Source organism: Balearica regulorum, chromosome 4, assembly GCF_011004875.1.
Source record: "Balearica regulorum gibbericeps isolate bBalReg1 chromosome 4, bBalReg1.pri, whole genome shotgun sequence".
Taxonomy (NCBI): domain Eukaryota; kingdom Metazoa; phylum Chordata; class Aves; order Gruiformes; family Gruidae; genus Balearica; species Balearica regulorum.
Genome location: NC_046187.1, coordinates 77,882 through 91,166, shown reverse-complemented (window position 1 = coordinate 91,166; position 13,285 = coordinate 77,882). Strand labels below are relative to the sequence as shown.

General features: G+C 57.6%; 1 protein-coding gene across 1 annotated transcript; it reads left to right on the top strand.

Moving 5' to 3' along the window:
• Positions 1-2,875: 2,875 nt before the first annotated feature.
• On the top strand, positions 2,876-10,760 carry FGF5 (fibroblast growth factor 5). The gene is made up of 3 exons (XM_075750692.1): positions 2,876-3,176; positions 5,844-5,947; positions 10,290-10,760. Exons 1-3 carry the CDS (start codon positions 2,888-2,890, stop codon positions 10,632-10,634), a joined length of 738 nt encoding a protein of 245 aa, XP_075606807.1. The 5' UTR covers positions 2,876-2,887; the 3' UTR covers positions 10,635-10,760.
• Positions 10,761-13,285: the final 2,525 nt, after the last annotated feature.

Below are 13,285 nucleotides of genomic sequence, written 5' to 3'. Positions count from 1 at the left end.
GAGCGGGGAGCGTCCCTGCGGTGCAAAGCACGACCGTGTGTTACGCAGCAGATCGAACAGGTTCAGAAAGGCCTTTCTCTTCTTCGTATGAGAAATTTTACACTTATCCTCTCCGTTTGCTAGAAGTTTTTTCTGTAATGAAGCCATGAATAATTTAGGTAACATAACAATACCGTTAGGCTTCAGAAGCTGCTAGCGTGTACGTAAGGATTGCAATGATTATTCCAGGAAGTTGATTATTACACCTACGTATATATTTAGATTTAAGCCTTCCCCCCCCCCCCCCCCCCCCCCCCCCCCCCCCAAGTTATTCTACATGGGCACTTGGACTATTTGAAATTAATGTGTTAGGTTAAGGAATAGATGAAAAAGAAAACAACCCAAGACAATATAGTTCATGCTCACAGGACTACTTGAGAGTTTACTTTGTCAGGGTTTCATTGTGAAGATGAAAATATGCCACGTGTCATAAGGACAATATCTTGTGCGAGTCATTTCTCTGCCAACCAGGCCAGCCGGGCTATGGCCCTGATGGGAGCGCAGGAGTCCTCAGAGGCGAGCCGAAGGGCAGGAGCCCCCATCTCAGGCAGGGTAACCGTGTCCTATCCCCCATCAGGGAAAACAGGGAGTACAGTGGATGAGACTCAAGAGGGCTTGGCTGTCTCACAGTGCTTCCCAGAAGGGTCCTGAAGGTCCAGTGGAGGAGCGGGGTTGCCCCTGACAGCAGGTCTAGAGGACCGGCTGGGGCAAGTCCACCTGATAGGTGTTACCTTCTTGGGTAGCCTTTCCGATGGCCCTGCCCCATGGGAATTTGGGTTTTCGGGGATTTCTTCATCGGGATGGGGGGCGAGCAGGGGACGGGTCCCGAAGCGTGCAGGGGATGCTTGGCAGCCAGGGGAGCACCAGAAAAGCTGGTAGAAACTATCGAGATGGACACCACGGTCAAAATCTGGGAGGCGGGGCTTGCTGGCAAACCCCCGGGCATGGCCGCTTTGGGTGGGCATCTTGCCCCGAAACTGGCACGTGCTTTGTTCCCGCTCCTGGGCTGCTGTTGCACCCGGTGACCCTCACGATGAAGACTTTAAATGTTTCTGCGTTCACCTTAACTTAAGAGGCCGAAATGCCATACGGTCTCCTCGACCTGAATGGAGAACAGACATTTCCCGGGGGCTGATCCTCTGGCAGCTGCAGCCTTTACAGCAAGACGCAGAAAGGGAAATCCTCCTCAAATGAGGTGGCTGTGCCTCTGTATGTGCCTCAGCCGTGCTGATATATAAGGTCCGTTGCAAACATCACGGGAGAGGTTCATAACCCCCTTAGGTCCTTGTCTTGCTCGTGGATTTGGGTTTAGAGTCAGCATATTCATGTAATTAAATAAACAAGATGAGCTGGGTAAGTGGAAGTCATAGGTTTTTACCAGGCCCACCGCTACAGCTGGAAGAAGTAAAAGAGCTTTTGAGCTCCCTGACCCTCCTTCAGGTACGTGTATCTATATATAGGGCTGTCTATATGTACACATTTATACGTAAACATGTGTGTGCATATATATGTGTGTGTGTGTGTATATATATATGTGCTGATAAATAGTTTGAAATTGCAGTAATGTTGTGAGATAATTTCTGTTCGCACCAAACTGTGCCAGGTGTCAGTCAGGCTGGCTACGGCCCCTTAAGTGCGTGTCTTTCCCTGCGCCCCCGACCTTCAGCTTCCTCTGAAGGCGAAGGTCACCGTCCTGCATGCCACCCGCTCTGCCTCCTTCCTGCCGAACTCGATCCCTGGGCGCGCAGCCCGGCTGAGCCCGCCGGCCGGAGCCGCCTCCGGTGACTGCCGCGGACCGTTTTCTGCGTAGGGTTTAGGGGGAAAACACAGATTTGCGAGAGCCGTAAGGGCACGTAGGTGCAGAGTTTGGGCCGGGTGCTGAGCGGGGCGAGTTTGGCCGATGTTGGCTTTTGTAGCGGTGAGGTTTTTCTGGTGGCTTCTGGAGATGCGCAGGGAGCCTCGAGCAGCTCCAGGAGCTGAAAAACCCAGAATATGCTTGGTGCCATACCGGGGCGATAAATGGGCTGTCGCTGCAGGGTCTCCTCTCGTGTTTCTGTGCTGTGCAGTAGTTGTCTTTGTGATTGGGAAGCAAGACGGCCACCGGTGCTGGTGGGGCACCGGGCATGTGTCAGGATTATCACGCTGGCAGCGGGAGGCCGCCGGGCCACCATCGGCCCTGCCCCGGAACCGCGGGGGATGTCGTGCACGGACAAGGGCCAGCGCTCCCTTGCACGCCCGGAGATGCTGTCAGGGGGATTTATGGTGGGAGCCCCTTTGGGACACCCCCGCTGGCCCCCAAAGGCTGCTCTCTGGGGCCGAGCATGGCATGGTCACCTCATGCAGGAGGGAAAGCAGCTTTCCCGCTCGGGGTGCTGCCTGCAGCCCCAAATCCACTCCCACGCCCCTTGCCTGGGGCCGAGGCCGGGCTGGCTGTGCAGCTGCTGGCTGTCATCCCCCTGCACCCCCGGCCTGGTGGGCTGCAACCCAATCCCTTCCCCTTCCCAAGGGTTCCGCCGGGCCCCGTTGCCCGGCCACGGGTGAAGTCGCTGACAAGGTATTTCTCGGCGGTAACCCGAGGCGCAGCCCCAGCGCCTCCGTCTCGGCGGGGCGGACAAGTTAATTCCCCAGATTTATGCGCCCCCCGAGCCCCAGCATCTGCTGCGGAGGGCGGCGCAGCCGGGGCGGTGCGGGGGGTGCTCGGCGCTGCCGGGGCCGGGCACAGGTGCGAGGCCGCCGCCCGCTTATAAATACCGCGGTGGCGGTGGTGGGGAGGGGCGTCCCGGTTCCCCCCGCCGGGGCTCCGCGCCGAAGCGGGATGCGGAGCGGCGCCCTCCCTCCCGCCGGCAGCATGCGCCCGTCCTTCCTCCTCCTTCTCCTCCTTCTCCTCGCTCTACCCGCCCGCGCCCGGCGGGAGCAGGTGCCCGGCGGGGCGCAGCCGGGGCCGGCGGGCCGCAACGCCCCCGCGCCTTCCTCTCTCTCCTCTTCCGCGGCGGCGGCGGCGGCGGCGCCGAGCCGCTTCCCGCGGAGCCGCCCGGGGCGGCGGCGGGGCCGGCTGTACTGCCGGGTGGGCATCGGCTTTCATCTCCAGCTGCACCCCGACGGCCGGGTGGACGGCGCCCACGACGTCAGCCCGCTCAGTAAGTGCCGGGGGGGGATGGTCGGGGGGGCCGAGGGAGCGTCTGGCCGTGCCCTAACGCGGGGGGCAGCGGGGCACTCCCTTCGGTGCGGCCCCGGGCTGTGGCATCCCCATCCCTGGCAGTGTTTGCTCTGGGGTAATGAAGCCCCTTGCTCCCTGCTGCCTTCACCTGGGGTGAGCTGCAGCCCAGGCAGTCTCGGGAAATGTGAATTTGGGGTGTTACCTGCCCAGGGATGCTGGGGCTGTGGGGGCTGTGCCCCGTGGGTTCGGGTGGGATGCCGCCCGGGGTAGCGGAACGAGCTCTGCCCTGCTCGCTTTGGGAAGTGCTGCCCCGTGGGGTTTGCCTGCCTTGAGGAAGACAGTCTGTGGGGATCCACGTGAAGGCGTCAGGTTCGTTCTCCCGCCACGGCACCTTGCTGGGGTACCGGGGTGGGGGGGAAGGATGCTGCACCGGGGCTCTCCCTCGTGCCCCTTTTCCGTCCTTTCCCCGTGTAACTTTTTCATCCTTCCCTCTGCATTCTCATTCTTCCAACACAGCGATAGGATACATTCAGTTTAAAAATAGGACTGAGGCTGACGTTCCCCTGAGAGAAAGCTGTGCTAACTCATGGCTTATCCTTCGGGTCGGAGTTGCTGCGATATCCTGTTAGAGGGAATGAAATGGCAGGCAGGAATGAAAAATCACTTAAAGAGCCCGAGGGCTTGGGCCTGAGGTGACCCCGGCAGCATACGTGGTTTCAGCTGTCGGTCGTGCTCACGGAGCGACGTCCGCATCAAGCCTGGACCGAGTAATTCAGGCCCCGGTCTGTCCCGTGGCCCCGCGAAGGAGGGCATCTTGTGGGCGGGGATGCTGGGAGGCCAGAAACCGTGCTTGAGGTTTTGAGGAGCGCTGTGGGTGCGTGGCCAGGAGGGGGTTAGGGGCTGCAGAGGGGATGGATGGGAAAATGGGGCATCCACGCTGGGGCTATTTAGGGAGACGTGCGTTTGGAGGGGCTGCCTGCGCCGTGCTTGCCCAGACCCTGTCCCCCGGCGGCGTGGCAGAGGGGGTGTCCCCCGTAAGACGTGCCGCGACCTTTGATGCCACAGCTGTCTCACGGGGACTTGGATTATGTGAAGTTCCTTCCTCTTTAATCTGATATTTTCTCCCTGAAAAGGCACCAGCGGCACCAGCTCTGCACTCCGGAGCAGAGCCGGGCCTGGCTTAATCTGATATTTTCTCCCTGAAAAGGCACCAGCGGCACCAGCTCTGCACTCCGGAGCAGAGCCGGGCCTGGCCAGAGGCACGTGCTGGTGGCAGGCGGCGGGGGGGGGGGAGGGAAGGGGCCACGCTGGGGTGTTGCCCCGAGGAGCCGTCCCCCGTGGGGAAAAAGTTGGCTTTTGGCAGGGAAACCCCAGCTTTGGTTCCTGGGAAACTGGGATTGACTAGGGCAAGCCAATAACTGGGAGTATGTCTCCCAGCTAGCGGGCCCACCCTCCCTAAGGCCGGTATGTTTTGGGGTGCCCCTGAAGACAGGGAGCATGCTGGAGAGGGTACGTGTCTCGTTGCGGTGGGTTTGCACGACCCCGTGCCTCTTGGCAGGCGCTACCGCTGGGGCACGTGGGGTGAGGAGGGGCGGCCCACCGGCCCCCCGGAAGTGCCCCCCCAGGCCCTTGGTGCCGGGACCTGGGCGCCTACAGGAGCTGCGCTTCTTCCTTAAAATAAACACGGGAAGCGGCGATCCAATCCCCTGGCCTCCGGGATTTAACAGCGGCTTCGTGTTTGCTCTCGGCACGTTAATCCCTGCAGCCCTTCGCTGGGGCTGGGTGAGATGCTCTCGCAGGCTCCTTCCTCTGGGTTCGGGGCCACTGAGACCCCCTTGGGACCACCCCAGGGTAGCAATGCTTTCTTCCCAGGGTGGCAAGGGCGTGTTGGGGACGTAGCGCTTACCCCAGCTCCTCCCGGCCGGCAGGGGCGTCCGGGGGGGGGGGGGCGCCTGACCCCTGCTGCCACCCTTCCTCTGCCCGGGGGGACACCGCACTGTGTGGGGAAGCAAAACGTGTCAGTGCTGTTGCTGAACGATGCTCAGAGGTTGAAGCTGTACCGTAACGTGAGTTATACGTCAGGCACGCCCCCGCCTTGGAAAATACCCGTTTGAGGGGATAAACGGCCTGTGTTCTCATGGCTGGGCTGCGTAGCGCCCTGTTCTTTGAGTCCTGCTGTGAGGAGGGGCCTAAGAAACCGTTATTGGTGCTTCTAGCCCTGAGTGGTGCGTGCGACACCTTTGTTTCCAGAGTCCGGCACGTGCGGGAGGGAGATGGGCAAAGCGGATTGCTGCAGGCTGGATGTAGGCCCGGGGGGCTTTTCCCACCCTTAAGAGGGATTTCCCCAGGGCTGAACTTGCTCTGTCGCAGACGAGTCGGAAATTGTCGTCTAAACAGCAGCTTTTTTAAAATAAACAAACAAACAAACAATCCTGCCTCCCTGTAGCCATCCGGGAGTCGACGCAGGTCGCTCTGCGGGGCGGAGGGACGGAGCGGGAGCGTTGCGTGGAGCCAGGCAGCTGGGGAGCAGGGTCGTGTGGAGACGAAATGCAATCTATGAGACTGTTGGGGGTTTTTTGTTTTTTTTTTCTTTGTCACACTGATGTGAAAAGAACTGTGATTTATTTTGGGATTTCTGTCATCCTAGGTATTTTGGAAATATTTGCTGTGTCTCAGGGGATTGTAGGAATACGAGGAGTTTTCAGCAACAAATTTTTAGCGATGTCAAAAAAAGGAAAACTCCATGCAAGTGTAAGTAAACCCCCCGCTTATCAGTATGTATTGCTTATTAAAGGCCTTGTGACTCCTTCATGTGCACGTGGCAGCGATGGTCCCGGGCAGGGCCCCGGTGTGCGAGCCCCTCGGCTGCCAGGAGGGCTCCGCGCTGGGTAGCGTTGGCACTGCACGGACCGGTGGAGCTAAAACCCCGAAGCCCATATCCCTACTTACTGCATTTAACCGACAGAAGTGCCTATTTTTTTCTTTTTTTTTTTTTTTTTTTGCAGTTGGGTATTTGCATCAAAAGGACTTGTTCTTTGAGCATTGCCGGTTTATTTTTAGCAACTTCGGCAGCAGATCGCGCAGACGGTTTCAGCCAAATGTCTCCCGGAGAGCGGCACGCGTGGCGCCGGGAGCCTGCCTGTGGCCACGCGTGCACGGGGAAGGGGCTGCGGCCCCGCGGTTTTGGCTGGGTTTGCCCACGAGGGACAGACGTCCCCCGGTGAGAGCGCGCGGCAGGATTTTGGTCGGGTGAGGTCCAGCCTGTGTGGGAGCACGGCAGCTAGAGCGGAAAAATCCCGGCAACTTTTGTTTCTGCGGTCTGTTTTCCTGAGGCTTGTGGCTTTCTGCAGGTCTAATTGTGCTTTTCTCAGATTTTTTGCATTGAACGAATCCTATAAGTGCATTTCACTTCTTTTTTTGCAACTTTAAGATGCTGCTTCCTAACTTTTTCCCGTTAGTTCTAGAGATCATTTAAGCAAACGACAGTAACTGCTGTGCTTACGTGAAAGTCATCGCCTTTAAAAGGTATGTATAAATGCAACACCTCGAGAAGGGCATTTTGAAGGCATCATATTGGGTGACCCAAGTTAGTTCCCAGGGAGTCTGTTCAGGGCTGATAGCCTGGAAGAGGGAAAAGCCAACTGCCGGCCCTCCGGGTATGAGCCAAACCTCATGGTCACGAAGTGGATGTTCTTAGAATGCCCGAGCCTGCAGATTGCCTTCGAGTGAGATTTATGAACTCGCTTCTCTCTCCCTTGAGTCTTATCGGAGTGTTGCTCCTGAAACCTAACGATGCTTAAAGGGCGAGCACGTGGTTGCTTATTTTAGGAAACAAAGTAGGAGCGGGAACGGCGTCTAGGAGAAAGGGTGAACGGCTGCCCGGAGGAAAACACGAGGGAAGGAGCCGGAGCTGGAAATTGGCAGAGCAGGAGGAGAGCGGTGGAAAGGTAAAGGACGGAGAGGAGAGGGAAGCGGGCGGAGCATGATCCCTGGACCTTCCAGAGCCTCCCCTCCCTCATGGCATACAATGGGCCCCTTATTAGAGCTGGAGCTTTGATATATGCCCTGGCACAGGCAGAAATTAAATCAAACCTCGTTGGTGTACGGTTAATTGTTGGCACGCAAACGGCGGCGCCGGAGAAGGACCTCAATTAGGCGGGTCGGAGCAGGGGGTGAGGCCGCGCGATGCCCCGCTCGGATGAAAGCCACGAATTTGTAGAAACTTGACCCAAATGTCTAAGGATCGCTGGGCTAAATAACGCCGATAACGCAAACCCGGCATCCGTTGTTCTTTCCTGCCTTGGCAGGATAGAGTTATTTCATGGCCTAATGAGTTTTTAGCAGTACGAAGCGCGTCCCGCGCCCGTCACTCAGCACAGCGCTTTGATACGGGAGTCACGCTGGTGACTTTGTGCTGAACTGCAGATTAAAGTAATTCCGGCAGGGATTCGGGCTCCTTCGAAACCGGCTCTCGGGGCCCGTCCTTATCCCAGCTTGGTACTTCACAGCAGCCTTCCTTTTTCTTTTTTTTTTTTTTTTTAATTTTTTTTATTGGCAACTTAATTAAATTACCAAGCGGTTCATTTTTAGAGGCACCAGCTTCAGAAAATGACAGTAATCCCAGCAATTATCAGTTGCGTGCACAGATGGCTTTTTCCTCGTCGTTAAATCCTCGGTCCTGTGTTTGTACGTTTTTAGAGCGGAACGGGCAGGAGAGGGTTCCGTGTCGGTCTTGGCAGGGGCCGGCACGAACCCCAGAGGAGAGATTTCCTTCGGGTTATTCTCCTTTCTCAGGAGTTGTTCTGAGTCGACCCAACGCCACGGTCCTCGCTGGGGCAAATGTCTGTTCAATTGGATTTTGAAATTTAATTGACTTGAGGATTGCTTTTCACGATTGTCTCTGGAAATGCTGCAGAACAAATCTAACGGTCAGCCGGCGGGCCGTGGCTGCGCCGCCCGCCCCATGCCGGGAAAAAACGCTTTTTCCCTGGCTGAAACGGTGCGGTTGCTGAGCTGAGAGTCTGGGACGTGGGGAAGCCTGTCAGAGTGATGGCTAAGCAGCAGCTGGTGCGCTTCCCAGGGCGGTTTGCCGTCCGGGGGCGAGGGCTTCCTTCCGTGCGTGCTGGCTGTGGGTCTCCTCTTTCCCCGTGCCGCCGGCGGGAGCGGCCCGCGGCGTCCCTCTGTGTCCGGGAATGGGGACCCCCACACACTTTCCCAAATCCCGCTTTGGAGGGAATGGGACTCGGACTCTTAGGAAGCGATTCCCCCATGGCTACTTTAGGCGGGAACTTTCCCTGCGATGCTCCAGATGGGGAGGCGTGCAGCTCTCTTACCGCCACCTTCCTTTGTGGGGTGCTATCGCCCCCAAAACGCCGGGCCAGATTGGAAACGCCTATTCTGCGTACCCATGAGCAAAGCGACGGTGGGCTTAGCCGTCTGTACGGGGATACGCGTGAGCTGGGACACGAGCATCTCCTCCTAGTCACGGCAGCGCTTGCAAAGCCTGCCAGAGCCGATTTCGGTTTCGGATCCTCAGCTGTGGCGAGCCTCGATGCCCGGGACAGGGCTGCAGACTTCACCTCCTACACCAAAAATGCCTGCTCTTGCCATTTGCCCAAACTCCACGGGAAAAGGCAGGGCCTGTTTCAGGGTCCCGGCAGGGTCCCGTCTGTGTCGAGCACCTTTTCGGGTGTACGTTGGTGCCTCGCTCGATCGGCGAAGGCTGTTGCGGGGGCGGCGGTATGTCGCTTGAGCACGGCTGCCTGCCTCTAGGCTTCAGAAAGCAACGAGGGGTCGGCAAAGCCTTACCTCGGGAAGGCGAATACTTGTGCGTGGGCGATGCGGCGTAGAGGATGTATAGAAGACAGGGAAGGCGAAAATGAGTCATCAAGGTGATGTATGTTTCACGCGAAGAGCAAAAGGAGACTTAATTCAAAGTGCTAGCAGACAAAAAAAAAAAAAATGCACTGCAGGTCAGGGACTCTTGTCACTTGTATTGTAGGATCCTCTGGTTAAATTAGGAGGTTAAAAAAGATCCCAGCCAGGTGGGCCTTCTGCATGGTTATAAAGCACTGCTCGGGGCTTTTGTCTGGTTCTCCGTTGCCGGGGGTTTCGGACCTCGAGAGGTCAGCATCCCTTTGACGTCAATAGCGCCGAAGCATTGCTTTGCAGTCAGGCTGCGGCGCCCCAAGCGTGGCTGGAGAAGCTGCTGTCAGGGCACCAGGTACCGTGCCCGTGGTCAGGTTAAAGCGTGGCAAAGGATTTCAGAGGGGCCATCGGAGAGCGCAGCCAGGTGTTCTGGGGCTGCAGGTACATAGCCAGGGTGTTACGGCTCTATTATTGTATTACTGCGTGCTTTTTTTTCTCTTCCCCCTCCCCCCCCGCCTTGACAACAACAAGGAGCTCTTACGGGCGGCATTCGGCCTGTCCTCTCGGGCAATAGGAAGCCTTTCCCCCCCGTCCGTCCGGGAGCCGGTGCGGCCGCCCCATTTATATATGAGGCGATTTTCTGGGGCTGCAAGTAATTTCTTCAGGTTATCAAGGGACAAAACGCCCCGAGTTCATTTAAGATGGAGAAGAAGGAAAGAAAAAATTCCAATACGGTCAAAGCCATGTTCAGTGAAGCAATGAAAATCTGCATGCAAATTGCCTTTCCAGATTATTAAGCGATGATTCAGTGCCCAAGCGAGGGATGCGAGGGTGGGAACGGAAATGGAGCAGGGGCTCAACCCCAGGGTCCTCGGCGGGGCTGCAGCATGGAGGGTACGGAACTGCGTCCTTCCTCCTGCCGACGGGAAGGGCGGGAGGAGAGCTGGGGCGGGAGGTAAGGGTGCCGCTGGGGCAGACCAAGCCTGGTTTTTCCCGAGAAAGTCCGAAACCGGGTGGCAAGCAGCTACTGAAAGTATCTGCGTTGGGGGTTTCCCAAATTGCTGGGCGCCCAGCGGCCTCGGAGTGCCTTTCCCAGGTGACCTGTATCGCTGCTTGCCCCTTTGGACCTGTTTTTGGGAGACTTAAAAACCCAGCGAGCGTTGCGGGGCAGGGGACGGGTAAAACCAGCCCTTGGCTAACGGTGCCCCCGGCTCTGTTCCCGCAGGCCCGGTTCACGGCGGACTGCCAGTTTCGGGAGCGCTTCCAGGAGAACAGCTACAACACTTATGCCTCGGCCGTCCACCGCAGCCCGCGCTCGGGCCGCCAGTGGTATGTGGCGCTCAACAAGCGGGGCAAAGCCAAGCGGGGGTGCAGTCCCCGTGCCCGGCCCCAGCACGTCTCCACGCACTTCCTCCCCCGCTTTCGGCAGCCCCAGCCCCCCGAGCTCGCCTTCACCGTCACCCTCCCCGAAAAGAAGCCCCCGTCGCCACCGAAACCGCAAGTTGTCCCATCTCCGCCTCGGAAAAACCCCGGCCCCGTCAAGTACCGGCTGAAGTTTCGCTTCGGGTAACGTGCCGTGGCAGGGATGCCGGCGCAGGAGAGACCTACAGCGGGGAGACCCGCCTCCGGAGACCTGCGGACGGACGCGGGGAGGCTCCGGGTCGCCGTGTTAGGCTCCAGGTCGTCTCCTCGCCCCGCAAACCGGACGACGTCGTCGGAGGCGTGCGCTGGGACAACGTAACTTGGGCCTTCCAAAGAGTATTCCTGTGGTGAACAGAAAACACTTGATGGACCTCGGGTTAATTTTCTGTTGTTGAAAGAAGCAGTAAGGTACCTCTATGGCGAACGTATTTTCTTACCTTATTTTCACTAGTGATTCTTTTGACAATCATTTTCATACGAGAGAGATGTTCAGAGCCAACCTATTCAGTGCTTTTTTTCTTTTTGGTTTTTTTTTTTTGCGTCTCCTTTTGGCTGCACTTTTTTCTTCCAACCGTACCTCAGACGCCGTATATCCAGGTCTGCCCCTTCCCCTTGTCTTAGAAACCAGCTCCTCCCTCCCGTAAGAAAACGACAAGACCAAGCCGAAAAAAATTCATTCGCCTTATCTGTGGTGCAAGGGAGGGGTCTTAAAACTCTTTTTTGGCAATAATAGATTTTTTTTTCTTAAGGCTTGCAGGCTTAGGCAGGGCGGCTGTTTGCAGCCCAGCTCCTGGGGGCGTTTCCCATTCTCGCCTGGACAGCTGGAGGAGCGAGTCTCCTCCTGTCCGTCAAAGTACGGCTTTGATGTCTGTCTCTGAAGCGCCTCGGTCCCGGCTCCGTGGCGTTCCTGCTCGCGCGGAGAAGGAGCCGGGCCGAGACCCCTTCCCCGGGGGGTGGCCGGGGGGAGCCCCCTCTGTGCCCCCGTTCCCCGGGGACGCCTTCGGCCCCTGGGTGCCCACCGGTTTCTTTGGACAGTTTGCACTGCTGATTTATTTTATCGTTCACAATATGCTTACAGAGGAGGGGGGGAAAAGGTGTTATTTTATAGCGAGCGTGGCGATGTGGCAATAAATGCTGTTACAGCTACTTGTACCTTTGCACGTGTCTTTTCCCACCCAGGTTGCCCTACGGCCCTGACTGTCGAACTGTTTCTCTGTTGCGGTGTTACCTGTGGAGTAATTGTGCGTACGGAGTTTTTCATCCGCGTTTAGCTGTGCCGTGTACGTACGGAACACGGTAGCGTTGAACCTCACCGGTTAAGCCTTAATAGGAGCCCGGGAGGGCTCGAGTTAGCGAAACCCCTCCCGTCCCGAGCCCTGCCGGTGTCAAGCAGCAATAACGAGGGCGGGTGGCACTGCCGAACCTTTCTCCAAATATGATCGCGGTACGCGTGGTGGCTTGCGTTGAAATTGCGGTTCTTTCCCTGTCGTCCTCCTGCGCGGCCACCGGCGAGACGCGTCTGCTCCGCGTGGCGGAAAATGCTTTCGCGCAAGGGCGTGCGCCCCACGCGCGGGGATGGATGGGGATGATGGATAAAATACAGTCGTGCTTCGTTTTACGACCTGGTTGTGTAATCTCTTGCCTGCCTGCTGTCTGTGGTTTTTTTTACTTTTCTTTCCCCGAAGGAGAAAAATGAGCGTTGCTAAATTCGCTGCTACGCATATTTTTGTCAGAGAGTTTGGCCGACGCGGTATCGGCGGCAGGGTGGAACGGAGCGCAACGGGTGCACGCGCTTCCTTTGCGTCCCGTGCTCGACGTACCGCGCGCCGAGACAAAGCTCCCGACGGCTCCTCTGCGCCGGTCGCTTGGGCCCGAGTCGCAGCAGGGGAAGGCGAGTCGAACACGGGCGCGTTGTGTGCCCCGGCCGGTTCCGGCGAGACAGCCTGACCGCAAATTTACAAAATTCAAATAACGCTGCTTATCTGCCGTTCGGTAGTCAGGCGCAATTAGGTGACGTTAATGCTCCGCGAAGCCCGGGGCCTCCTAAATGAACTAATTGAATGAAAACATTTGCCGGGAGCCGTGTAGGAGGATGGCATCCTCGGCCTCGGCCCGGGGCGGGTGCCTGGAGCTCCCTGGGCAGGTAAGAGAGGAGCGCGTGTGCCGGTCCCTTGCTGCCGCTGCTTTCCCTCAGAGGGAAATGGTATTTTTTTAATCTTTCTTTAAGGAAACTTCGTGTCGATAACTAGCCTGTATGACGAAAAAATGCTTTGATACGTGTGTTTCTGGGAAAAAAACCATCCTGAACTGAGCTGTGACAGCAGCATCGTGTTTGCCATAGCAACTACCGGGAAGGGCCGCTTGTTCTGTTGCGGTTGCCGGGAGGGACGAGCGTGTCGGGGGCTACGGTTCGAGCACGTCGCCCTGGGGACTCACCTGAAGAAGGAGGGATGCTGCCGGCGGTCAGGTTCAGCCCCGATATGGTCCTCCTTCGGCCCCTGTGCCTGCAGGGGACGAGCACCACCGTCACCTCGTGCTTGTGGGTCTGGTTGAACCGTGTTTCTCCCGACGCCCCTCGCTGTTCCCACCGAGGAGAAGCGGACTGTTCCTCTCCTCCTTCTCCTGAGAGGCTCGCAGCCTGCCTGGATGCGCCCCCCCGTGCAACCCGCTTTACGTGATGCTGCTTTAACCAGGCTGTCGAACTAGAATGATCTCCAGACGTCCCTTCCAACCCCTACCATTCTGTGATTCTGCGATTTATCGTGTTTCAGAGCTGTCGGAGGAAATTTGGCTGAAGAA

Bases quoted from the DNA above. Each gene is read 5' to 3' on its own strand.
- FGF5 (XM_075750692.1), top strand. From the start codon at position 2,888: ATGCGCCCGTCCTTCCTCCTCCTTCTCCTCCTTCTCCTCGCTCTACCC. The intron at 3,177-5,843 runs GTAAGTGCCGGG...CTGTCATCCTAG, and splicing joins CCACGACGTCAGCCCGCTCA to GTATTTTGGAAATATTTGCT. The intron at 5,948-10,289 runs GTAAGTAAACCC...CTGTTCCCGCAG, and splicing joins AAGGAAAACTCCATGCAAGT to GCCCGGTTCACGGCGGACTG.